At 34.1% G+C, this 26,508-nt stretch overlaps 1 protein-coding gene across 4 annotated transcripts in view; it reads right to left on the reverse strand.

Annotated features, from left to right (window-relative positions):
* Positions 1 to 26,508, reverse strand: part of TTC29 (tetratricopeptide repeat domain 29) — a 261,957-nt gene that overhangs the window by 200,164 nt on the left and 35,285 nt on the right. For all 4 annotated transcript variants that reach the window (XM_074276387.1, XM_074276385.1, XM_074276384.1 and 1 more), the window contains 2 exons: positions 22,317 to 22,411; positions 20,896 to 20,979 (listed from right to left, as the gene is read on the reverse strand). In XM_074276387.1, coding sequence (XP_074132488.1) covers positions 20,896 to 20,979; positions 22,317 to 22,405 — 173 coding nt within the window. In that variant the 5' untranslated portion in view covers positions 22,406 to 22,411. The remainder of the gene's footprint in view (positions 1 to 20,895; positions 20,980 to 22,316; positions 22,412 to 26,508) is intronic.

The following is a 26,508-nucleotide window of genomic DNA, read 5'->3' on the forward strand; positions in this document are numbered from 1 at the left end:
TTTTAAAAAGTGTTTATTTCATATAATGGATAAAACCAAGAGCTATTTGTTACATAATTAAGAGGAAACGTTTCCCATAGATGGACAGTAACCAATAAGTTATAATTCAAAGCCCTGTGGGTTGTATAAGAAGAACTGAAAAGATCATCGACTTAAAAAGACATAAAATCCAAACAAGCGAAAAAGAAACCATTTGCCAAGTGCCTGTGAATAGTTTCCTGCACAAATGTTGATTTCTTTCTTTCCAAATGTTTCAAACTGAAATGTAGAAAAGCAACATCATCTAAAAATCCTTTTCAGAAAAAAAAAATCCTTCCAAACTAGTGGCACAATATTTGCTTCTTGTCAAAACATCTTCAGTTGAATTGTACCTCCGTGCAAAGATTTTTAATTATTCTTTTCATTCATGTTCCAAATTACTGCAGCCTGAAAACCACTACAAAAGCAATTGCCAGCTTAGAGAAATGACTTCAAATTATTTAAATTCTCATAGTGACCAATCAATTATCACCAAAATGGGCAAAATACATCAAGGAATGGAACTGATATATCCTGACAGAATTGTTATAAGCCAGAGGTAAAGGAAGCCAATTCCAAAAGAGCTCTACTCAAAGAAGCAAACTCCATATTAAGCATATTCAGAAAGTTATTCCCACTTACTGGTTGCATATTTCTGCTTAAGTTGTTATTTGTGTATGTATGGCATATACAGAAATTACTGTGATTTAAAACATCAATAAAACACCATAAAATAGAAACCCAAAGTAAAAAAATATCACACTGGTTGAGATCCTTGGGGACCTACTTTAAGAAACAGGTGGCAAAGATTTGTAATTAGCATATCAATTGTAAATATGTAAATGATGCTTCTAAAATGCAGAAAAAACAGTTTGTAATTTTAAGTAGAACATATAACTCTACAAAAAACAAAGAGACCAAAGGGGTGTGTGTGTGTGTGTGTGTGTGTGTGTGTGTGTGTGTGCATATGTATATGTATGCTTATGTACACACACACATATATATATATATATGTATCTGTACATATAATATGCCAATAAAACTGTTAAGATTTACCTGTAAGAACAGAATATCCTCTTTGATAATAATATTAGTAGGATCTCAATAAAATTTAATATTCAATTTACTCAATAGAATTTAAAATTCCCTAATTTTATTATGACCAAAATGAGAATCTCATTTCATAAAGAACAATGTGCAGTTTAAAAAAATTTTTTTTTAAAAATAGAGTATTTTATTTGATCTCAGTTTACATGGATAGAATTGTCTAATTTTCATATGATGCAATCAAAATGAAAGCTTTCATTTGGAAATGAAATCTATAGACTACAAAGACAAAAACTTAGCAAAAACAACAAGCAACATTAAAAAGAAAACTTCAGCTCACTGTATTCCTTTTTTATTCAGTATGTCGTATATTTTACCTTTGCAAGAGTTTGATGGATTTTGCAAGTAAAATTCTGTTTCCTCTACACTTGCTAATAGTCATGAGAATCTGTAGTTTGCACCTTCCCATTAAAAATGTATTGTATTTTTTGAAATTATTCACCCCGCCTTTTATCCAGATCATGTCTTTGAAAGGAGGAAGTAGATAATAAATGGAATAATTCATGATTTCCCATTAAATATGAAACTTTCTTTTGCGGAGTTTAGAAAATGAAGTTCTACATAATGTACAGAAGTTGATTAGAACTTTTTTTTAACCTTTTCAAGAAAAAACTCTTTTGTACTACACAAAAGCTGAGAAGTTTCTTTAGGAAAAGTAAACCAATCAACCGACCATGTTCCTTTAGAACACATTCGAATTGGATCTTGCCATTATATTCCAGACAGTATTTGCTATAATAACTGCAGAAACTGCAGCAGACATTCCTATGGCACTTGCTGGTCACAAGGTGTTTCACATACTCTTATCATATTACTAGATCCTTAGAAAAACTAAATCTCTGCTTTTAAACCATACACAGTAAAGTATTTGCTAAAATCATATTAAATTGTGACCAATTGTCCCATATCAGAGAAATCAAAACTGAATAGCAAACTATTATTCTTCTGTCAACCTACTTTTCTGTTTAAAAAAGCAGTAACATGGTAAAGGGAATTTGAGGAGCACAGAAATCTCATTTATATTTTCTTGATGATGATGCTTCTCTAACTGTAATTATATGTTTTTGTGACAACAAACATGCAAAAGTTGATATTGGGAGCAGACACTTTTTTTTTAAACTTCCATCCCTAAATTAATTTGGGTAAGGAAGGTCCCTGGTTTCTCTGTGCCTCCGTTTCCTTATTTGTAAAAATGAGGTTGCTAAATGAATTGGATGATTTTTATAGTCCATCCTATAGCTGTTGGGAGGGTGAGGAGTGGGCAGCGAAGGATAGGGTTTAGTCTTTAAATTTCTTCAGAAAAAAAAAAGCTTCATGTTTCACTTATGAAGATAAGCAACTTATTTATAACTTCTAATTTTGTTTGGGATACTATAGATAAGTGATTTACATGGTCTCATGGCTAGTATATATTTGAAACTTGATTTTCTAGACTCTGTGAAAAGCACTGTATCTACTATATCCTATTGCACCTCATGAAAAAAAAGTAAATATTAAATTATAATCAAAAAGAAATATAAAAATTCATTCAGTATAAGATTTTAGGTCAGCAGGCAAAAGACATTTCTGTGGTTGATAGAATTCTACATCTGGATCCTACTTTTAAATGAGACATGAACTGTTTTTTTTCTTTTGAGGGAGAGGAAAGAATTATTTTATGAAAATATAAAAGCTCTAAAAATCACCAGAGGGACTCAGTAAATAGAAAGCCAGTCTTGGAACTAACCTTGGGATCAAGTCTTTCTTAGACAAATGTTGGCTGTGTAACTATGGGTAAATTACTCAGTCTCTCAGTGCCATGAAAATCTCTGACTATAAATTACAGACAAATTGCTAATCTACCCACAGTGACAGGAATAACATCCATAATGATAAAATAACATAGAGAACAAATCTGAAGAACTTGTTTTGTTCACAAAATTCTTATTTGTTTTAGTCAAAAAGACTTTTTTTTCCCCAAATATTTATTTGAATTGTAGAAAGGCTGCTTACTCCAGAGTCTAAAATAGACTCTATCCAGACAACACTGACAACATTTTGAGAGAAGCAAAAATTTAGGCATCCAGGTACCTTTGCTTGGCAACATCAATCCACCTCTGTAAATAGGCAGTTTCTTATTTTGCTGAATGTGAGAAGCTGCAATTTTATTTTTACCTATATGCATAAGATGATCAGTTTAAAATAAATGAAATATATTTAATAGGAATATAAATTATAAAAAATTATGAATTCATGGCTTAAAATAGATAAAAAATACAAAATTATTGCATTATAATCTTCCTATGTTTCCAGTATGCTTAGCATGGTTTTTAGCTACTGGAGGGGGAACCCAGTATAGAATTTGAAATATTCAAATAAATCATCTAATGGTTTAATGATTTGTCTGAGACTCCACAGACAGCAAGTGGTGGAACTGAGATTTGATCCTAGGTTTTCTCCTTTCTCTGTTCTTTCCACTGCATTATACAGAAGAACCCAAATTAATGGTATTAAATCTCTCGAATATTCTATGAGTGAGCCTGAGCAGGTTTTCATAGTTTCTTCATCTGTAATGTGGGCATAGTGGGGTAGACTAGATCATTCATTCTTAAATTTTTGTATTCAATACACCTTTAATGATTGAGGATCTGTCCAGTTTGGGAATTATATTTATAGATATTTACCATATTAGAAATAAAAACTAAATTTTAATCTGTAGACCCTCTAAAAGGGTTTTAGAGACCACCAAGATTCTCTGGACCACACTTTGAGCAGTAGCAATTCAATCCTGAGTGGAGAAGAGGCTGTGAAAGACTTAATAAGAGTAATTACAAAAGCAAAGAGGATTCTATTCACTTTCAACAAACCCAGAATTAACCCACTATCTGAACAAGAAGCTAAAGAAGCAATAAATGAACTCTTGAAGTAAAAATTCCACAACCAGATGAATTCACAAGTGAATTCTACCGAACATTCATTACAATTCCAATTCTATATAAGCTGTTTGTGATATAAGAAAGGAAGATCTTCCAATCTCTTTAATATATATTCTTAATACCTAACCCAGGGAGACAAAGCAAGGAAAGAAAACTATAGACTAATATTTCTAATGAACATTGATGCCAAAATTTAAACAAACTATCAGCAAATAGTCTACAACAACATAATAGAAAAATTATAAGCTATAACCAGAGTGGGTATATATCATGAATTTAGGGTTGGTTCAATATAAGAAAGATTCCAAATATAATAAACTATGTTAATAATATAAACAATAAAACACTGTGAATATATCAATGGGTGTTGAAAAGGTTTTGACAAAATAGAACAATCATTTCTATTAAAAATTCTAGAAATCATAGCAATAAATGTTATTTTCCTTAATAGTATAAATAGTATTTATCTGAATCCAAGAGAAAATATATGTAATGGAGAAAATTAAAAGCCTTTACTATAATATCAGAAATAAGCAAAGGTGCCTATTATTAGCATTACTTTTTTAATACAGTACTAGAAATATTGATGATAAGTACTAAGACATGCATGGGCAAAGAGGAAACAAAATTATCACTTTTTGCAAATGACATTAGGACCTACTTGAAGAAATCTAGAGAGTCAACTAAAATTAAATAAAATAAGTAACTTCAACAGAGTTGCACGATATAATATAAATCCATATGTAACTCACAAAATCCAGCAAGAAAACTTATAAAGACAAATCCCTTTCAAAATAACTACAAAACCTACAAGAAACTTGGGAGCATATTTATAAAGTAGTATATAAATATAAGTATAGTATATATAACATGGAACATTTTTTTGCAGTGAGATGAATCCTCAATTACTTGGGGATAGGGCTCACTATTTGACAAAAACGATTAGAAAAACTGGAGAATAGTCTATCAGAAATTAGGTTTAGACCAGCATTCATACCATAGATCAATATGAACTCCAAATTCCTATATAACTTAGAAATTAAAGATCATGTGATAAACAAATAAGAGAGTAAGGAGGAAATTACTTTTCAGATCTATGAATCAGGGAAGAATTTATGATTAAGCAAAGGATAGACAGGATCACAAAGGATAAAATAGAAAATGTTGATTATATAAAATTAAACAGTTTTGGCACAAACTTAATGTGGTAAAAATTAGAAGAAAAACAGGTAACCAGGGGGAAATCTTTGAAACAAAATATTTATATAAGAACAGATTCAAATTTGCAAATGTTGAAAGCCATTATCAATATGTAAACAATCAAGTAATATGAACAGATAGTGTTCAAATATCAACAATGTTATGAAAAAAGTTAAAGGAACTTTACAGTTCCATTTCACATCTTTCAGACTGACATGATGAAAAAGGGAAAAATGACAGATGTTGAAGGGGCTGTGAGAAGTGGGTACAGAACCATCTACCCTCTCCAGGGGCTTTGTTTCTCTTTTAGGAAGATTCAAAACTATTGTGGATAGAGCATTAACCCAGAGTCAGGAATACCGAAGTTCAAATTCAGTCTCAGACATGAGCTGTGTGAACTTGGATAAACCAGTTAACTGAAGCCTCAGTTTCCTCATGTGTAAAATGAACTAAAATGAAGGAAATGGCAAACCACTCTAGTCTCTTTGCCAAGAAAATCCCAAATGGGGTCACAGAGAGTCAGTCATGACTGAAAATGACTGAAAGAGCTTTTGCATCCTTATTGCAGGAGTAAGGGGGCAGGTTAGTCCTATACATTAAAAGACAGGGCATGTGTACAATCATTATTTATACATGTATTCAGTGTAAACAATTTTCAGGTTTTCAACACATCTAAGAATTCTTTTTTTTTTATCTATGTGGAAAATTTGTACAAAGCAGAAGTTCTGCCTGCACTGGCCCAAATTATCCCTATTGTAAGCACCTGGCACTGAACTTTGGGTATTCTTGCATTGTGACACTGACTATGGAAGGTGGGGGACTAACAGCTGAAGCTAACGCCCCACTGCCCACCCAGATTATACAGAAATATAAGGAAGCAAACAAGCATTTATTAAATGTCTTCTATATGCAAGACCCTGTACTAAGCATTTTACAAATATTATTGCATTTGATCTTCACAATAACCCTAGGAGGCTGGTGATATTATTATATGGTTGTGAAAACTGAGCCAGATGGGGGTTAAAGCACTTGCTTAGAGTCTAAAACTGAACCAAAAACATTAAGTCACATGCTTAGGTCTCAAAATTAATTAGTGTCTTTGACTGGATTTGCACTCAGCTCTTCTTAACTCTAAGTCCAGTATTCTATTCACCAAGTCTTTCAGCTCCAAAAGTACCTCCTGCCTTCCTTCCCCAATCCCCCCTTAATCCTCCAATACCAAATAAAAGATAATGGAATGGCAGGTGTAGCTCACATTTTTCCCTCAGGGCAAAAGACTTAACTTATGATCTCCTTTGACTTGGGGAAGGTGATGGAGACCCAAGGACACTCTGAGGCTACTGTGTGGAGGCAGGGAGAAGGAAGAACAGCAGAGCAGGTAAATGACCTGAAGAAAGAACCTGGCACAGGGGGAGTCAAACACATTTGGTAGCTTTCAAATTTAAGTAATTAGGTTTCAATGAGGCACAATACTAGGAGCATAGGGTAGACTGGAAGGGAAAACTGAGGTATTGTTCTGTAGGACCTTAAGAATGTCCAATTGGCAGAGCCAGGATTCAATAGTCTTTTCTCTCCAAATCCATTGCTTTTACCATAATAGTTTGCTGCCAGATGAGTAAATGTGTTGTTGGGGTCCGGGTGAGCTTGGGTATCTTAGAGCCCCCAACCACTTTGATCTCATTATGGCTCTGTTCTTGATTTGGTGTGAGTTTTTGTGCAACTTTTTTTTTTATTTCAAGATTCCTCTTAAAGATCATTTTAACCTCATTGGATATCTAGAAAAAATATTTCAGGGAAGTAGAAGGGACACAGTGGGCTTTTCCAAGGATCATACTTCCTTTTGAATGGCCCTAATACTGATGTTGAAAAAAAAAACTCCTCCAGGTAGGGGAAATATTGGAGAGTCTACTGTAAGCCCTCCAAGTTGTTCACATTTTATTAATGCTAAGTCTAGAGCTATAACATTAAAGGTGAGTTCTGCTTTATTTTTGTAAAGGAACAGAGAGAGCAGTTTGGCTGTGCTGGACCACAACTACTGTTGTGGATTAGGGAATAGGATTACTGATTGAGAATGATTTAAGAGAGAGCTCAATAAAAAGGAATAGAAATGAGTGTATACACACATGTAACACACAAAAACATTTTGAATGCACTAAGGAAGAATGGAATCTTGTCCTCAGAGGATAAAAATACATTCACACTTAATTTTTTTAGATGAAGTAGTTTATCATTCCATTATGGGTCCATATTATAAACATTGCAACCTAACATTTTAATCATTATAACTGGACTTATAAAAGTACTATATTTCCTGATCAGAAAACAGCAGATGTGATATGGTCAATTTCAGCAACTTATAAATAAAAGTTTTTTGTGTTCCAGAAAAGAAGTCAAAATATTGCAAAATCATTTTAGAAAGTTTCAGGCATCTCCTCTTTTCTGCGTTTTTTCTCTAATCCATCTCATCTGTTCTCACAGCTTCAGCTGTACCTTCAGAGAGGCTATTTTCCAAATCTAGGTCTCCAGCAGCGATTCTTTCCTTATCTCAGCTTTAAATTGCTTCTTCTTCCTAGTCTTTTTTACTCAGATATCCCATTGTCAGTCAACGTGTCTAAAATAAAACTAATTTAAAACCTTTCTTCTCCAAACCTGGTCCCTGTTTGCACATCTCCATTTTTGGCAATGGCTTAATTGAATTCAGAAATTCAAGTGCCTGGCATTGTGCTAAACAACAGGGACACAGTGTCTAAAATGAAAATAAGCCCAGCATTCCCAAAGTTTACATTCTGAGACACAATATACACAGATAAGAAAAGAAAAAATATGAACAAAATATATTTTTGTTATTCTTGTTGCTTAATCATTTCAGTCATGTCTGACTCTTTGTGGGGTTTTCTTGGCAGAAATACTGGAGTGGTTTGCTACTTCCTTCCCCAAGTCATTTTACAGGGAGGCAAACAGGGTTACACAATTAGTTAGTGTCTGAGGCCAGATTTGAATTTAGAAAGATAAGTCTTCCTGACTTTAGATCCAGCACCTATCTATTGTGCCATCTTGCTTCCCTAAACAAAGTAAACTACAGAGTAATTTTGGGGTATGCTGAGGAACTCTGGGGTAATCACAAAATGCCTGAAACAGAAATTTGCATCAGTAGTATGGGACTTTCCTAGAATCATGGGTTGAATTGAAGAGATTTTAGAAGTCAAATCTAAAACTTTCAATTTTTCAAAAGAGGTAACTGAGACATGGGGTGCTTAATGACTTGCCTATAGTTACATAGCTAGGAAGCATTTGAGACAGAATTCAAAAACCAGGTCTCCAAAGTACAGTGCTCTCTCCAATATGTCATGGTCTATCCTAAATAACTCTCTTAAGACTCTAACTTCCATTGGAAAAAAGAAATTTCCTCATTTCCCTAAACCTACCAAACTATATATCCAGTCCAAAATTATTTCTTCTTTTTCATCATCACACATTATATTCCTTACTTCTATATATTCCTCCATGGAATTATAACTCACAATTCTTATAACCCCAATAAGCAAGACAAAATATGCCCTAAATTGAGTTACAGAAAGGCAAGGAAGAAGCTGACCTTTTTTATATAAAATAAAAACTACCCTTAGGGTCTAACATAGCACTGGGAAGTAGCAAGTACTTAACTACTGAAATAAAAGGAACATAAGAAATTATTGACACGGTCCAAACTTAAAAAGAATAGTTTCTAATTAGGTTATCATTTTACAGGGCTAACCGATTAAAAAGTTAAGACAAAAGAGCAAGCCTAAAATGGTTTTTGTTTTGATTCCCATGAGAATCCCATGAGAACAGGAGCAACTGTTTCCTGAGTCTGCACTGATCAGCATCACAATCTTATTGATGTTTGCTCGTTTGTCATCTGGGAGAACAAACACATAGAGATTCCAAAAGGTGCCATCCCAGCACCATAACTGAACTTGACTTGAAATGATCAGAAGAGATGGTGATTCTAAACAGCATATTTTATACAGGCAGGAAAGTGTACTTTTTAAATGCTTTCAACAGCAGTTCAGAATTTTTTTTTCTGGGCACCCACCCATCAAAGTGAAGCACAAAGACACCCAGGAAAAGAAAAATGTGTTTGTTATAGGATTTGTTATAGGACTCCTCAGAAGTGATGGGGGCAAATGGAAGAGCTAGAGTGTTACAAAAATCTTACAAGAACAGAATGAAAGAATGACAGAAGGCTATCTAATCTGACACATACACAAAAGGAACTCTCACACCCAAATACTCAACCAGTGGTCATCTGGACATTCAAGCAAAGGGAACCCACCACCTTCAGGGGCATTCTTTCTACTTTTGGACAGCTCTAATTATTGTTTTTTTTTTCCCCCCTGCTCTCAAATTTAAAATTGGCCTCTTTGCAATGTATGGGTAAACAGATTTCAAATTCTAGTCCTGTGCTCTGGGACCAAATGTAAGCTAAATCCCTCCTCCTGTGATAATCCTTGCACATATTTGAAAACAGCTACTGAATCTTCTATGTCTTTGTTTCTCCAGGATAATCAGACCTAATTCCTTTAACTAATTCTCATGTGAGAGAGACTCAAGCCCCTTCCTCATTGTTGTTGCCTCTTCAGGACACTTTCCAGCTTATCAATGTTCAGTTCTTTAAACATGTGTCTAAAAGTCCATTCAGCAAGGTTTATAAGGCACTGTGCTAGGTGATAGACACATGAAAGCCAAAATCCTTGCCCTTAAGAAGTTTACCTTCTACTGGGGAAAAGAAAGGAGTAATTGTAAATATGAAATATATACACAAAATAATCACAAAGTAAATTTTGGAAAGGAGCATACAACTAAGAGGAAGAATTCTTATCTTGAAACCACCAGGGAATATATTGATCCACACAGCTGAATTTTCCAAAAAGCTAAATGCCAAAAACATTTTAAAAATTTATATTAGCCAATTTGAATGGAGATCTTTCTAAAATAAATATATGACAAATTTCTTTGTTTTCTTGAAACAGTGTGGTAGATTTAATTTAACCTTTTCCTATGACTAAGGTTCATCAATTTTTGTTCTCTACAGTAATACAGGGATTCTCAAGAGCATGGGGTTTAGTTTATCCCTTTGTTGTATTCTCCTGACTGCTGGACTTTAGTAGCAAACTGAATATTTTGTCCATTCCCTCCCACCCTCAATATTCTGGTTTCTAAACTTTATCTTCTCTTTATTTCATGTTTCAACATGCTACCTGTAGAAATATAGGAAGAATTGATGTCTGCCTGAGTAAAAAAAAAAACAAGTGACTGAGTTCACCAGGTAAGTACATTGATTTTTACTCTGAATTCTAAGTCAATGTCAGTGCAAAGGCTTGCAGATGACTCTCTCCATGGGGCTTCTTCTTCTTACAACAGATATTGTGTCTATATTCTAGATGCCTGAGCTTCATCTGTGTCTGATCACAGAATAAATGAGGCATCCTTACCTATTTTTATTTCACAAGAGACTATTAGATTATGATACTGACTAGAGATTAGGGAAGGAAAAGAATCCCTAATCAATTTAGGGCTTCCTAGAATGTATTTACACATTCAAAAACATTTATAAAGCACCCAGTGAGTACCAAGCACTGTGCTAGACACTAAAGATATATAGAGAAAGAGACAGCCCTTGGGGAGCTTATATTCTATTAAAAACATTAGTCTTAGTAACCTGCTATGCTCAATGATTTTTTGTATTTTACAACTTCTGACAAAAAAACAAAAAACAAACAAACAAAAAAAACTTTTGTAAATCTACTGAATTATAACTAGGAAATGGATTTTTTTGGGTTAGATATAGGGGTTAGGATTTAATTTTATATGGTATTTTGAATAACAACATATTAATTCACTCAGAAAATATTCATTCAATCTACTTTATCAGGCATGTATTTTTAAGTGCTTCTTTTTTTGTTTTTAATAATTTGTTTTTCCAAATAATTGCAAAGTTTTTAATATTAATCTGAAAAATTTGGTGTTCCAAATTTTTCTCCCTCTCTCCCCTTTTCCCCTCTCCCCAATTAGCAAGCAATCCATTATAGGTTAAACATGTGCAATTCTTCTAAATATGTTTCCATATTCACCATGCTGCTCAAAAAAAAAAAAAAAAGCAGACAAAAAGGGGGAAAGAGCCACAAACAACAACAACAACAACAACAACAACAACAAAGAATGAAAATACTATGCTTTGAATCACATTCACTCTCCATATTTCTGTCTCTAAATTGCAGATGGCTCTTTTCACCACAAGTCTATTGAGTCACCACATTGTTGAAAAGAACCAAGTCCATCGCAATTGATGGGCATAATCTTGTTATTATAAAGTGCTTCTTTTTTTTTTTTTAAATCTAGTTTCTATATTGTGGAATCTACTAAGTTCTGATGATACAACAATAGCTATATCTTGCTCTCAAAGGGTTTGTAATCTAATGAAAAGGGAGGAACTAATATGTGTATAACTAAGTATGACATGAAAAAGAGAGATAAGCACCAAGGAGAGTTCCAATAAGGGCACTAGTTAAAAATCTAAAAGGGGAGAAACAGTTTCATCAAAGTGGGTCAAGGAAGGTTTTATACAAGTTCTAGCTGAGCTTTGAAAGAAAAATAAAGGCTACCCCTGGGGAAGTAGGAGACCATTTCAGACATGGGAGAGATAGTCCTAGCAAGGCAAAGAATTAGGAGAGGGTATAACGGAAACGTGGGAAACAATGAAGACTAGTTTGGCTTAGAAGTAGAGTATATGAATGGTAATAATATGTTTGAAGTCTAAATGGGGTTAATTTAGAACTTGATTTTGGCAGCCTTTGAATGCAAGACAATAAGAAATTTGTATTTGATGCAACAAAAATTTCTGCTTTTGGAGTTAGGAGACAAATTTAAATCCTGACTTTGTTCAAGATCATGCATGATTGGTGTGACTTTAAGCATGAGTTATCTAATTTTTCAGGTAGCTAAGTGACATATAGTATAGAACACTGAGCCTGGAGTCAGGAAGAACTGAGTTCAAATCTCGACTCTGACACTTATTAGCTGAGTGCTTATGGATTAATCATCTAACCTCTGTCTGTCTTAGTTCCTTCATATGTAATATGAGGGTAATAATAATAAACAAAAATTGAAATAGTAATGATATCTGCTTCCCATGATTACTATGAGGATTAAATGAGTTAATATTTGTAAGGTCCTTTACAAACCTTAAAACATTATGCAAATATTAGTTATCATGATTATATTAAATGAAACTTTTGGGTTAAATGCCTTACAACTATGTGGTCCTAAGACACTGAAAGTTTTTTGAGTAGTGAAGTGATATGATCTTATTAACATATAACATATAAAAAGATTATATTTCAATCTGGAAGAAAGAAACCTGGATTATTTTGGAGAAAACTGTATCATCCTTTTAATGATCCAACATTTCTCCCTGAGACAAAGGTCTATCTTTTAAACATCAGTATTATTTAGCTATTAATAGCTCATTGATACAAGTTAGGGCATACTATATTTTCCAATGGATTTAAGTTGTAGGTCAACAAAACAATAGATAGGCAAAGAGCAAAGCTGAAAAATATTAATTATTACAAAAAGTTTCACGCAAAAAGTGGAGATTTTTTTATTTGTTTAATAGTTAGTCATTTTAAAATTATGTCTGAATCTTCTTAATTCCATTTGGAGTTTTCTTGGCATTTTTCTTCTCCAGCTCATTTTGCAGATGAGGAACTGAGGCAAGCAAGGTTAAATGAATTGCTCAGTCACACAGCTAGCAAATGTCTGAGGCCAGATTTGAATACAAGTGCCTGACTCCAAGCCTATTAAACTATCTACCATGCCATATAGCTTCCCCAAAGAGAGATACCTTCCTGAAAAGGTGATCAGAGAAAGCAAAGGATAATTGATTGACAGTCCATATGCTCATCAGGTCATGCAATCTAAAGAGCTGGCGAAGGCTTTCTTCCAGTATATGCTATCACACCCTTGTAGTAGATGTATAGGAAACCATACATGACAGGTATAGAAGATGAGGACAGGGTTGGGCAGTTATGGGCACTCTTGGAGGAACTACCTACATTAATGCAATCCTTCAAGGCGTCATCCTATATCACAGCCCAACTTTTATATGATACTACTGTCTGATATTTATATGATGCTTCAAGTTTTATAAAGTGCTTTGTATATATTATTTCAGTAGATTTTCATGACATCCCTGTGAAAGAGGTAATGCAAATATTATCTCTATTTTACAGATGAAGAAACTGAGGTTCTGGGGTATTAAAAGGCTTTTCTGTGTTCATACAATTCACAAGTGACTAGGACAGAGAAAGAATTCAGGTTCAAAATGTCAGATCCCATTCACTTCACCACATTATCTCAAAATGGCCTTTATAAATCAAACAAAAGTTTAGAGAGTTCAAAATTGACATGACCTGGCTTTTCCAAGTCAGGCGATCAAGCTTATTTTTTCAGTCAATTAATAAGCATTAAGTATTTACTATGTGCACTGTACAAACTCTGGGTATACAACCTAAAAATAAGCCTCCTGTCATTAAGGAGCCCTTATATACAATGGAAGAGTGAACAGGTATATGTAAATAGGTATAATCCACATATATAGGGCAAACAATGGAGAGAGCACTAAGCTTAGAGTCAAGATCTGAGACACTTCTTAACATACTTACTAGCTGGGTGACCCTGGATAAATCACATAGCTCTATTTGCCTCAGTTTCCTCATCTGTAAAATGAGTTGGAGGAATAAATGGCAAACTCGTCCAATATCTTTGCCAAGAAAACCCCAAATGGAGTCACAAAGAGTGAGATATGAATGAACAACAATTATAGGAACACCAAGATACTATCATAAAGTAAATGCAAGCTGATCTTAGAGGTAAAGGCTGTAAAGCCTAATATAAATATTGTCTCATTTAAGGTTCACAATAACCTCAGGAAGGAAATTTTATTATTATCCCCATTTTACAGATGAGGAAACTGAGGTAGATAGTAGCTTAAATGACTAACCAGTGACATCCTACTAGAAAGTATCTAAGTTTGGAGGAAGTGCAAAAATTCTTTCAGTAGAAGATAGCATTTGAGCTGAGCCTTTTAGGAAGCCAGGGATGAGGAAATAAGTAAAAGGGAGGTCATCTCCTGAAGAGGGAATGGCCAGTGAAAAAGGTACAGGGGGAAGAGATATAATATCATGTGTGAAAGACAGCATGTGTTACTGGTATAGAACATTAGTATTCATGGAGTGGAGTAGAATGTAAGAAGACAAGGAAAGGATGAGGGACTAAACTATGAAGAGCATTAAAGGGACCAAACAAAAGGACTTTGTGTTTGATACTAGAAGCTGGTGGAGTTTATTAAGGAAGTTATTCTCAGATTTATTCTTAAGGATAATTCCTTTGGCAGCCATGTAGAGAATGGATTGCTGTTTAGTCATTTTTCAGCCAAGTTGGTGTCTTTGTGACCCCATTTGGGTTTTCTTGGCAGAGATATTGGAGTGGTTTGCCATTTCCTTCTCCAGCTCATTTTACAGGTGGGGAACCTGAGGCAAACAGGATTGAGAGACTTCCTTGAGGTCCCAAAACTAGTAAGTATCTGAGACTGGATTTGAATTCAGTAAGAGGAATCTTCCTGATTGAAGATCCAAGTAGATATGATTAAAAAATTAAAAATTTTTAATTGGGAAAATTTTTTATTATTAATTGTAGAAATTAGCCTTTTTCTCATTTTCTTATATAAGATACCTTTAAGGTAACACACAAACCAATATTTTATGTGACAAAGGAGTAGAAGAGATGATCCTACAGGGAAGATAAAATCTACCTAATCATGTATGTCTAGAAGACTCAAATCAGACACAGCCAAAGAGCAAACAGAGATCAGCAGTGGCCTTGGGAAGGCGAAAGCACCATGTGGATTGACACTGGCTGATGGCATGCTGAGCAGTCTCAAGGTGACCTAGGCTATCGCAATGTCTCCAATTTCCAACAGAGAAAAGAGAGCAGGGCTATGGCCCTTGGGGGTGGGGTAGAGTTGGAGATGAGTTTTATATCACTACTCTAGTCTTTTAAGGATGAGTGTTTTTCAGTCCTTATGGGAAATAGATTAAAGGTTGAATCCTAGAGAAAATATAAAAGAAGGTCAAAGTCAGTGGGATGGGTGGGGGTGGGTCCTTTCTAAGAAATCCTAAATCATCTAAAAAAAATTTGTAAAATGGTCCAAAATAGCAAATTATATTTTAAATCTAATTTCTTAAATACAGACAATAAGCTGAAAAATCCAAACCTTAACCAGAACAAATTCACTACTCTTTCAGATGTATTTATCCTAAAAAGATTTAGATTTATCCTAAAAAAGGACTTATTTTGAATGCTTAACAAATGAGTTTTAAGTAATTTACAAAAACTTATAATTTAAAACAATGAACTCATAATTCAAATGTCTGAAAAGATCCAATAGGATTAATAAATATTATTAAGTGACAAGGTTATGTATAAACATATCAATTTTCAGGTTATATGTGTCTGATTTTTTAAAAATTAAGAACATACTATATCTTTTCCCCCTTCCCCACTTATTACTGAATGTAATATTTATCCCAGAAGTAGCCTAGGAATTGGGGCAAATAATAGTTGGGTTGGGTTGGGTGATAGCAATTTTACTACTGAAAGAATGTGTGATCCTTTCTTTAGAAAGCCTGGTTTGACATGTAAAATGTATGGGATTGCCTGTCATCGGAGGGAGGGAGTGGGGGGGTAATTTGGAAAAATGAATACAAGGGATAATATTATAAAAAAATTACTCATGCATATATACTGTGGAAAAAAAATTCTTAAAAAAAAAAAAAGAAAGCCTAGTTTGAGTCCCCACAGGGATCAAGAGGGAAGGGAATCTTGGGAGAGGGAAACAACATTAATAGAATTTAAAGATGCCACTTAGTTACACAATGAATAGAGCATTGGGTCTCAGAGACCTGAGTTCAAATCCAGCTCCAGAAACTTACTAGCTGCTTGACCCTGGGAAAGGAACTTAATGCCTCAGTTTCCACATCTGTCAATTGATCTGGAGAAGGAAATGGCAAGCCATTCTAGTATCCTTGCCCAAAAAACTTCAAATGAGGTCATGAAGAATCGAATACAACTGAACAACAACATTGATATTTATATACAAATTCCATTTTAACTTCATACATTTATTTTTAAATATTTCATATACTAATTTTATATCCTTAATTTATGTTTATTTTCTAATAATTTTATTCTTTAATTTTATTTTTACATGCAACTTTTCCTTTGCCATTCCCCAATTTGTGCTCTTCCTTACAACAGAAAATATAATCATTTCAGCAAAGTCAGCCAACACAGTAATCATGTCTGACAGTTTTTACAAAATGCTACATTCACGGTCCCTACTTTTCCTAATGAGAGGAGGAAGGCTGGCATGTATATATAAAGAACTTTTTTTTTTTTTAAATTAAGATATTGCATCTTTCTCATTAGCTATTATTATAAGGCCAAATGTAAATTCTTTAAATGGGAAAAAATTCAGCTCCTATAGCAAAAATCTCCTTAAGACTGGATATTTTAAAAACCATATGTTAAAGAGAGAAAAAACAACTGGTTATGGAAGGCAGAAATGGAAGTCACAGGGAGCAGATTTCACTTAAACATAAGATGAATAAGTGTTGAGCAAAAGTGGAATGAGATACTTTAGGAGGTAGTGAATCCCATTTAGGATTTTCTTAGCAAAGGTACTGGAATGATTCACCATTTGCTTTTCCAGCTTATTTTATAGATGAGGAAACTGAGGTAAACAGGGTTAAATCACTTTTCTAAAATCATACAAACAGTGTGTGTATGTATAAAACTATATATATATATGCATATATATATACATATACATATATGTGTGTATACATACATATATATATATATATATCTATATATCTATATCTCAGCATCACAATTTGAATTCAGGTCTCTGGTTCTGAAGCCAACTTCCTATTCACTATACCAGGGCGTGAATTTATTTTACAGATGAGGAAACTGAAGTAAACAGGGTTAAATGACTTGCCTAAAATAATACACACAGTGTGTGTGTGTGTATAAAACAATACATCTATCTATCTATCTATCTATCTATCTATCTATCTATCTATCTATCTATCTGTCTGTCTGTCTGTCTGTCTGTCTGTCTGTCTGTCTATCTATCTATCTATATACATCAGCATTAGAATTTGAACTCAGGTCTCTGGTTCTGAAGCCAACTTTCTATTCACTATACCAGGATCTTTAATATTGAATAGAAACAGAAGTTCCTCCTTTTTGTCTCTTTTAGGGGCAACTACATGGCACAGTGGACAGAACACTGAGCCTAGAGTCACAAAGATCAGAATTCAAATTTTGCCTCAGATACTTAGTTGGCTGTGTGACCCTTGATAAGTTACTTTCCTTAACTGTAAAATGTATAGCATCTATCTCCCAGGATTATTGCAAAGATCAAATGAAAAAAAATATATATATAACATTAATCACAGTGCCTGGTATGTAGTACCTAATGCATAAATTCTCATTTCTTTCCTTTCCTCCAACTCTTTATCTCCAGATTCAGTTTTTTAATGGTAACATCTTATTTTTCTCCATTCACCTACTTAAATTTGTTGAAACCTTTTTCTAACTATTTATTATCAACCTTCCAATTCTTCAGGTTTCCATAATTAAGGCTTCTGCTTTTCATTTTAGCTAAAAGCTTTTTACTTCCTATTCTCTCCCTTCCTATATTAGCTACCACATGAAAAAATTAACAAAAATAAAGAGAAAAATAATTCAATATTTCTAAGTCTCAAACTCTTGTCTCCCTTTCTCCAAAATAATTTCTTCCTTAAGTACTTGTTTGGTTGATGTCCTGTCACTGAAACTATGGTAATTATGTGTGTCTGGGTATTGTGGTTGCAATAAAGGTTTAGACTCATAATTTTGGGGGGATAAGGATCCTAGTCAGGAAACTCCTTCTAGCAATTCAGTATGGAACCTGCTCTATAATTTATTACTTTTGAAAATTGCCTGGGAGAAGTGACATAACTTGAACCCACACCTTTCTGATTATGAAACCAGTTCTCTATTCACTAAACTAGCCCTGTCTCCTAGATGAATTCATTCCAGTTCAATTCAGTCTTTCAGAATCAATGGAAATAAATCACAGTGAGGTTTAGGATTAAGATCAGCAGGATGCCCACCTTATCCCCTTATGGGGGGAGAGAACTGACAGTGGACATGAATACATGAGAACAAATGTCATTCTGCTATGATTTGCTATGTACATGACATACCTTGCCAAGTAATCTAGAGCACTAGGTAAATCCAAAATAAATTGTTTAAAGATATTTTGCTTTCTTTATTTTTAAAGCAAACTCCAGCACCAGAGATACATAATATTTGCCTTTAAAAATAGCTACAGCATCATAATGTATTAAACATGAATCTACCACTTCTTAGTGGCAAGAACATCAAGTTAAAATGAGAATTGTATTTATCCCAAATCCCCATTAGTGCATAGCAAAAGACATAGCAAAATACAGGACTGTATAGTTATTTTATAAAAGTTAATTTAAAATTTTATGTTATGAAAAACTTTGTAAAGCATGTTACAAGGGCCTTCCATAGATTGCATGAATATTGTCACACTTAAATATTCAGTACTTATTTTCAGCCAGCACACGCAGGTATACGTGCTGGCAAAGAACAGATATGTACTTTGTGTATATTAATTTATTAATTATTTATGCAAATTTATTTAAAAGCTATCCATTTGTATTACATGAAGCACAAATATAGGATAAAAGCAAGTTGCCCCTATTTCAGGTTCATACTCTCCTCTTCTTTTTTTTTTTTTTTTTTTTTTACCTATAAAAGGCTACCTTCTTCCCTTCCCTTCCTCTTCCTCCCTTCTCTCCTATACACTCTTTCTCTCTCTTCTCTTCTCTTCTCTTCTCTTCTCTTCTCTTCTCTTCTCTTCTCTTCTCTTCTCTTCTCTTCTCTTTTCTCTCTCCCTCTCTCTCTCCCTCTCTCTCTCCCCCTCCCTCCCTCCCTCCCTCCCTCCCTCTCTTATGTCTATCTCTCTATTTCTCTTGTGTCTCTGTCTGATTTACTCTATCTCTGTCTCTCTGTCTGTCTCTGTCTCTATCTTTGTCTCCCTTTCTTCCTCTTCCTCTTCCTCTTCCTCTTCCCCCCCCCCTCTCTCTCTCTCTCTCTCTCACACACACACACACACACATACACACTTGCTCTTAACAGTGAAAGGTTTAGAGGATCACTTCAGCTTTATGTTTACCCACCACTACACAATTTGTATGATGTCTCCTAAATTAATTTTGGATCATATTCTTTCAAAAAAATTTAGCCCTTATAATTTTATTCTATTATAACAACAGCAAGCATGTTTTACTAAAACAATTTCTAGATGTGTTAATGATCAATAATGATCAATTGGTGCTTGAGAAATATCAGAAATTAGTACAAAGTAGCACTTTAAGAAAATCCTAAAAACACTGCCCTTTTTTGTATCAAAATACTACTAACAAAATTGAAAATATTATTTTGCTAATGATATATTTTCCATATTTCATTCAACTTCAATGTAATTTTTAAAAACTTCACAGATTTTATCAAAATTAAATTAAAACTATTTTATCAAATAAATCACATGAAATAAATTGAGTTACTTTTTTTTTTTAATCTGGATCTCAGTTTCTACATCTATACAGGAGGGAAGATTTCCTTCTAATTCCACGCTCTGATTTTGGGATCCTAAAAAAGATTCTATTTAAGAGCTAACTGTTAAGTATATCATATTAGACAGCAACAAAACCATTTATTCTACAGGTAAAAAATTATGATGCTCATTTAAATGCTATTCTAGGTCTTTGCCAGTTTCTCCCAATCTAACAAATAATCAAATATACATATCAGGCAAAAAAAATTAAGTGTATGTTTCACATAAAAAAAAATCTAAACATACTAAAATTTATTCCATGTAGATTAATTAGTTTCTTCATCTGATAAATAGGGATGTGACCTCTGGTACCTATCTGATAGCCCTATTGTGAGGGGCAATTGAGATAATGTCCATAAAGGTTTTGTAAACATTTAAAAATTATATAAATGTCAGTTATATCATTATACATTATCCATTCCTCCTAGTCTTTTAAGTCAGTATTTGGAAGTAAAGAGGTACATTAATAAAGGCTAAGATAAAAGTACTGGGGGGGGGGGAAATATGAATCTAATAAGCTCTCCTAATGCAAGTTTTTTTTTTCCTCATGACTGTAAAAACACCTTAAAAAGAAGGTTAAGAGGCAATTAATGACAAAACCTTAACTAAAATATTGCAAATGTGATATCATAATACCTTGGTAAATACGAGAATTATGAGAGCCACAAAATTAAAGGACTTTGATATATGTAAGATCAGTAGAAATGATTCATCATTATTTAATTGATGTTTAATTTTTAAATGCCATATTCCAATGAAAAAGGTATACTGAATAGAAGAAATGGAAATTTCAACAGAGAATCAAGACAAAAGAAACAAACTTTATACATGAAGGGTTTTAAAGGTTCCACTTACCCAGCTGCCTCTTCTTTTGTCAAGCCTGTCCATTTCATTTCTAGATACTTATCTGTCTCATCTTTAATTTTTAATAACTGAGCCCTAAATTTAAATGAGATAAAAAAAAATTAGAAGAGAACTGAAGTGCCAAGTAAAAAGATAACAAGATGGACAGATAGAAATAAGAAGACTACTAATATTAGGGCCCATGATCCTCCCAGGGATGAACAGTATTGCACAGGACTAAGCAAAATAAGTTAAACCTTTTAAATAATTGCATTCAAGAATTTATTATGTAGGACTGAAAATTTTCAAGGTGAGAAAAACTGTAAATTCCAGAATCTAAACCAACATGGTCTCTCTAGGACAGGATTTTCAGTCTTCAATTTTAAACTTAGAAGCTTTAATAATGTAATTTTAAATGATATAGTAATATATATATGCATATATATTAATATCTAAAATTTTAAGTATTGTGTAAATATGGCATATCATATATGCCATATTTTATTTTATAATCTAGTCAGTTGAAATGCAAAAAAAAAATGCTAGCAGTATGACTGTTTACTATGAGAATCATTTTATATGTTTATTTTCAGGGGCTTTTGTTTGTTTCAGAACTGTGACTTCTATTTTTAAATTAAAAAAAATCTAAACTGGACCATATCTAAAGGAGAATGCAGTGTTGTATATGGAAGAAATTCAATACTTCTGTTTCTTGAAGAGTACTATGACATTAGGGGACAGATGCCATGTTATGCAAGTGAATTGGAATGAAGTAAGGGAGGGCTGTCCAAAGTCCCCAACCTCCCTCCTTAATCCAAAATATAGAATTTAGAACACTGGGTAAAAATTACAAAGAAATATCTTCGAGATAATATGGAGAGGGAAAAAAAACCACTTTGGAATTAGAGCTATCGAAAAAGGGAATTGGCTGCCCTTGGAAAAAGTGAGTTCTGTCTCTGAAGATCATTAAAGAGAACCTAGATCACTACAAATGAGATGCTACTCTAGTTGTGAGTAAAAGGATCTCTGAGAAGATCCCTTTAAGTTCGGATATTCTCTGAGTATCTTCATGATAGTCTTCCTACTCAATCAATGACCATCAATGACACTAGAGTCATTATTTCTGGTCTTAACTCAGGCCCAATCCACTGTGAATGACAAATATTAGATCGCTAAGATCTTCTAATTTCACTATGTCCAGGATGGGAGTAAATGTCCTGAATACATTCAAGGACATATTTAATCCATAGAATTGATGAACAATAGCAGTAAATTATAATCTCTTGGGACTCATTTCACTCCGTGTATTTTCCTCTTCTTTGACCACCTTTCTTCTATGCCCACTGGAATTTTAGCAAGACAGAGGACCACAAAAGTTAAAAAAAACCAAAATGAAACAAATCCCCCCAAATTCCACAATCTGAGCTACTTACTTTGTGAGGCCTGCTGGAGAACATGTTCCCCTCTTTCTTGTTAAGAGGGCCAGCTTTGAGTAATCTATCTGCACAGGTGGCAAAGTCATTGTGGACTACAAGAAAAGAGCAGAAATAGTATTCATTTTAATGAAATGTTTCAATAGATTGAAATCTTATCAGAGACCTATATCCTGACACAGCAGGTGATACGGAAATCATTCATGTAGTACCCACTCGGTTATCCAACTTAGGGAGAATTGGATCTTATTTGTTCTTTCCGTCGCTCGCTTTAGCCACCTGATGGATAATATGTATATTCAGTATGAAGTAGATTAGGGTCGACTAGAATAGAACACTCATCTTCCTGAGCTCAAAGCTACCTCAGATACTAGTTATGTGACTCTGAACATGTCACCTAACTCTGTTTGCCTCAGTTTCCTCATCTGTAAAATGAGCTGGGGAAGGAAATGGAAAATCACTCTAGTGATTTAACAAGAAAACCCCAAATAGGATCATGAAGAGGTAGACGTGACTGAAGAACAGTAAAAGGGGAAATAAACTATGTTTTTGAATGGTTGAGCTTGAGGAGGAGGCAGTGAGATGGAGATAGAACAGGGGAGAGTGCACTGGAGCAAGAACACCTAAATTCCAATCCAGCTTCAGACAATGACCAACTGTGATCCTAGGCAAGGGACTTAAAATCTGTTTGCCTTGGTTCCTTCATTTGTAAAATGGGCATTAGAATAATACCTATAATAATTCCAGAGTAATTATGAGGATCAATTGAGTTAATATTTGTAAAGCTTTTGGAGAATGATAAAACACAATATGCTAGCTTCTATTAAGTGCTAGTGAAGATACTGCGGAAGCTTCTGAAACAGGGTGATTTTTAAAGTTGTAAATGAAGAGAAAGATAAAACAAAGACAAAATCATATTAAGGAAAAGGTCTCCTTGGGAATTCAGTGGGACTTCTTTCTAAAATCACAAAATCTCATGCAGATCATATGTATTCTGTAAAGAACCCAAACTTAAGGGACCTAAATTTTGCCCACTTTGCCCAACTCTTAAAATGTCCATGGCAATGTCATTCCTGAAAATTGGTACCCCAGCAGCACATCTAAAGGGGCTTTCTGCTTTCATCCAACACTGTGCAGACCAACCACAGGAACTTAGCCCTCATGCTGACTGTTTCTGTGACCACAGTGCTAATGACAGGGTGATGAGAAGGGAATAAACATTTACAGAGTGCTTGCTATGGGTCAAGCATGGGGCTACAAGCTTTGATATCGTGAAGAAAAAGTATCAAAATCAAAAGTATTTATTAAACATCAGTTATGTACTACCCACCGCTCTGGGTTATAGGGACTGACAAAAGTAAAACAATCTATGCCTTCAAGGAGGTTACTTTCTATAGGGGGAGATAAAATATATAGGAGACATAACATATAAGGGAAATAACGTGTCACAAAAATAGATTACTTTTTTTGGGGGGAGAAAGCACTAATAGCTATGGGGTTCAGAAAAAGCTTCATAGTGGTTGAACTGAAGTCTAAAGGAAAGTATTAATTTTAAAAGGTGCAAGTGACAAGGGGGTTTCAGTGGTGGAGTGGTCACCAGTGTCTGATACTAGACAGAGGTTCCAGGGGATTAAGACTGAGAAAGGGTAATTAGGGAAGATAAGCTGTGACATGCAGCGCTTCTTAAACTTTTTCCACTCACAAATCTTTTTGCCCAAGAAATTTTTTACATGACTCCACGTATATAAGTATATAAAATAAAAAATATAAAAATATTTTAAAAATCAAACACTTACTGATAATATATCATAATTTTTCAAACCCTCCCCAAATTTAGTTACAAGACCCCACATAGGGGTAGAGTGCTGAGCATGGAATCAGCAAAACCTAAATTCAAATCCAGTCTCAGATATCTATTAGCTGCGCAATTGGGAAAGCCATTTAATCTGTTTGCCTCTGTTTCTTCATCTGTAAAATGAGGCGAATAGTCCCTTCCTCCTAGGGTTGTTGGGAGGATCAAATAAGATAATACTTGGAAAGTTCTTAGCCAAATGCCTGGCACATTGTGGTGTATAGGTGTTGGCTATCATTATCATCAGCTTTATCATCATCATCATTATCATCATCATCATCATCATAATGATGAACATACATAAAACATGAACATAGAACAGTTTCTATACCTTACTGGGAACAACGGCCAGAGCTAAAGAGTTGTTGTGTTAATGAGAAAGTGGAAGTAATGGGTATAAATTAATTGTTTCCAAGAAGTTTGGTAATAAAAAAATGGTAAAGAATGGAAAATAGCTTCATAGGTAAAAAGAATGAGGCAAAGTCTCATTATAAGATTGGAGAGATTCAGCAAACTCTTTGAACTTTAGTTTATTTTTGGGGGGAGAGGGAGACAATCAGAGTTAAGTGACTTGACCAGGATCACACAGCTAAGTACTTAAGTCCAGATTTGAACTGAGCTCCTCACTCCAGCACTGGTGTTCCATCCACTGTGCCATCTAACAGTCCCACCTCAATTTCCTTATTTGAAAAATGAGGGAGATGGTGATAGAATAAATGTTCCTTAACATCCCTCCCAATTTAAATTTTAAATCCTATGACCTTAATAATGTTAGCATAGAGTGAAATTAAAATGAAGGTGATAGACCTGTACAATCAGGGATGACTGAATGACTGGAGGTCATGTTGAGAGGGAAGGGTACATTGAAAGCTTCTAAGGAAATGAGAAATGCTTATTATGGTCAGAGTACAATGTAGGAGTTTGGAATATGGTGAGGAAGAGTTTCTTAAAGGAAAAAACAAAACAAAACTAGAGTCAGAAATTTTTCCAAATAATTGAAAGGTCTAAATAAATAATTGAAATAATAAATTGAAATAATTGAATAATAAATTGAAAGGTCTACTCTAAATAGGTTCTACAGTGACTTGGGGTCATAGTAATTAGGCTTCCTTGTCTACACATCCCATCATCACAGGACTGAGTAGCATTCATACTGACCCCATAAAATATGCCTACCTATATTCAATATAAAATGCATACTTTTTTAAAACTTGGGGCAGAAAAAAATCACTCTAAAAGATAATTACCCACCAAAGTCAAGTTTGTCATTTCAAAGTACGGTACATTGAGATGAACAAGACTTCTTTGTCATCCAGATCAACTGGAATTTTTTTTTCAAGTTCTCAGTCAACGTTTCCTACTATTAAAGTTTCAGCTGCCAGTCCCTTCATTTTGCTTTCCTCTGATCTGAGAACATTAGCAGCGGGAGCACCTTTACTCTTAAATTTAGTTTAATGTAAGTATCGTAAGCCCTGCTGGCAAGCCTGAAGGCATAAACTTTGAATGGGGGGTGGTAAAAACTGAATTTTAAAGTGAAAAAAGTTGAGATATTTTAAGTGAGTGCAAAAAAGGAAAAAGAAATCGAATCCAGAGTTAATCTATGCAGTAAAAATCCAAACCCAGAATTAGCAGTCAAAGTCTACTCTTATGTTGCCCCTCTCTCTGTCCTAAGGCACCACACTTGCTTTTTCCATTGGGTAAGAGGATTGTACAGTATATTAATAAATAAGGATGGTCTACTTTAGACAAAATACATGCCGGTATAAAGGTGTCCGAGTTAATGTTTGCAAATCAAATAGAAAGAAATCCTAATATTAGATTGATTTAAGCAATCAATTCATATTTGGTGATCACTTTTCTGTTTAAGAATCATATTTTCTCAAGTCTTCCAAAGACCTGTCATAGGACCACAGATTTAGAGCTAGGAGCCATCTTATAATTCATCTAGTATGATCTCATCATTTTAAGAAAGAAACGAAGCCAAAAGTCACACAGATAATAAGTGAAAGAACTAGGGTTTGAGATCCAAGTATTTTGATTCCAAATTGAATGCTCTTCAGTTCTACACATGATTCTTCCCCCAAGACTCATGTCTTGTAAGCCCTCCATGTCTTAACCGATAGTTAATATGGCCAAAATAAATCCTTATCTTGGGGTCAAAATTCTTATTATGAACCTTTCTGAATTAGGCAGACTAGTCCTCAGCTGCATTACAAATCCAATCAATTTTCAGGTCTTTGCTTAATGCTATTGCATCTTTGTAGATAAAACTTATATAGAAGTTGCCTAGCAGTCAAGAAATGAATCACTTTCATAGCAAGACTTATCTTACTTATGCTG

Source organism: Sminthopsis crassicaudata, chromosome 6 (assembly GCF_048593235.1).
Source record: "Sminthopsis crassicaudata isolate SCR6 chromosome 6, ASM4859323v1, whole genome shotgun sequence".
NCBI lineage: Eukaryota > Metazoa > Chordata > Mammalia > Dasyuromorphia > Dasyuridae > Sminthopsis > Sminthopsis crassicaudata.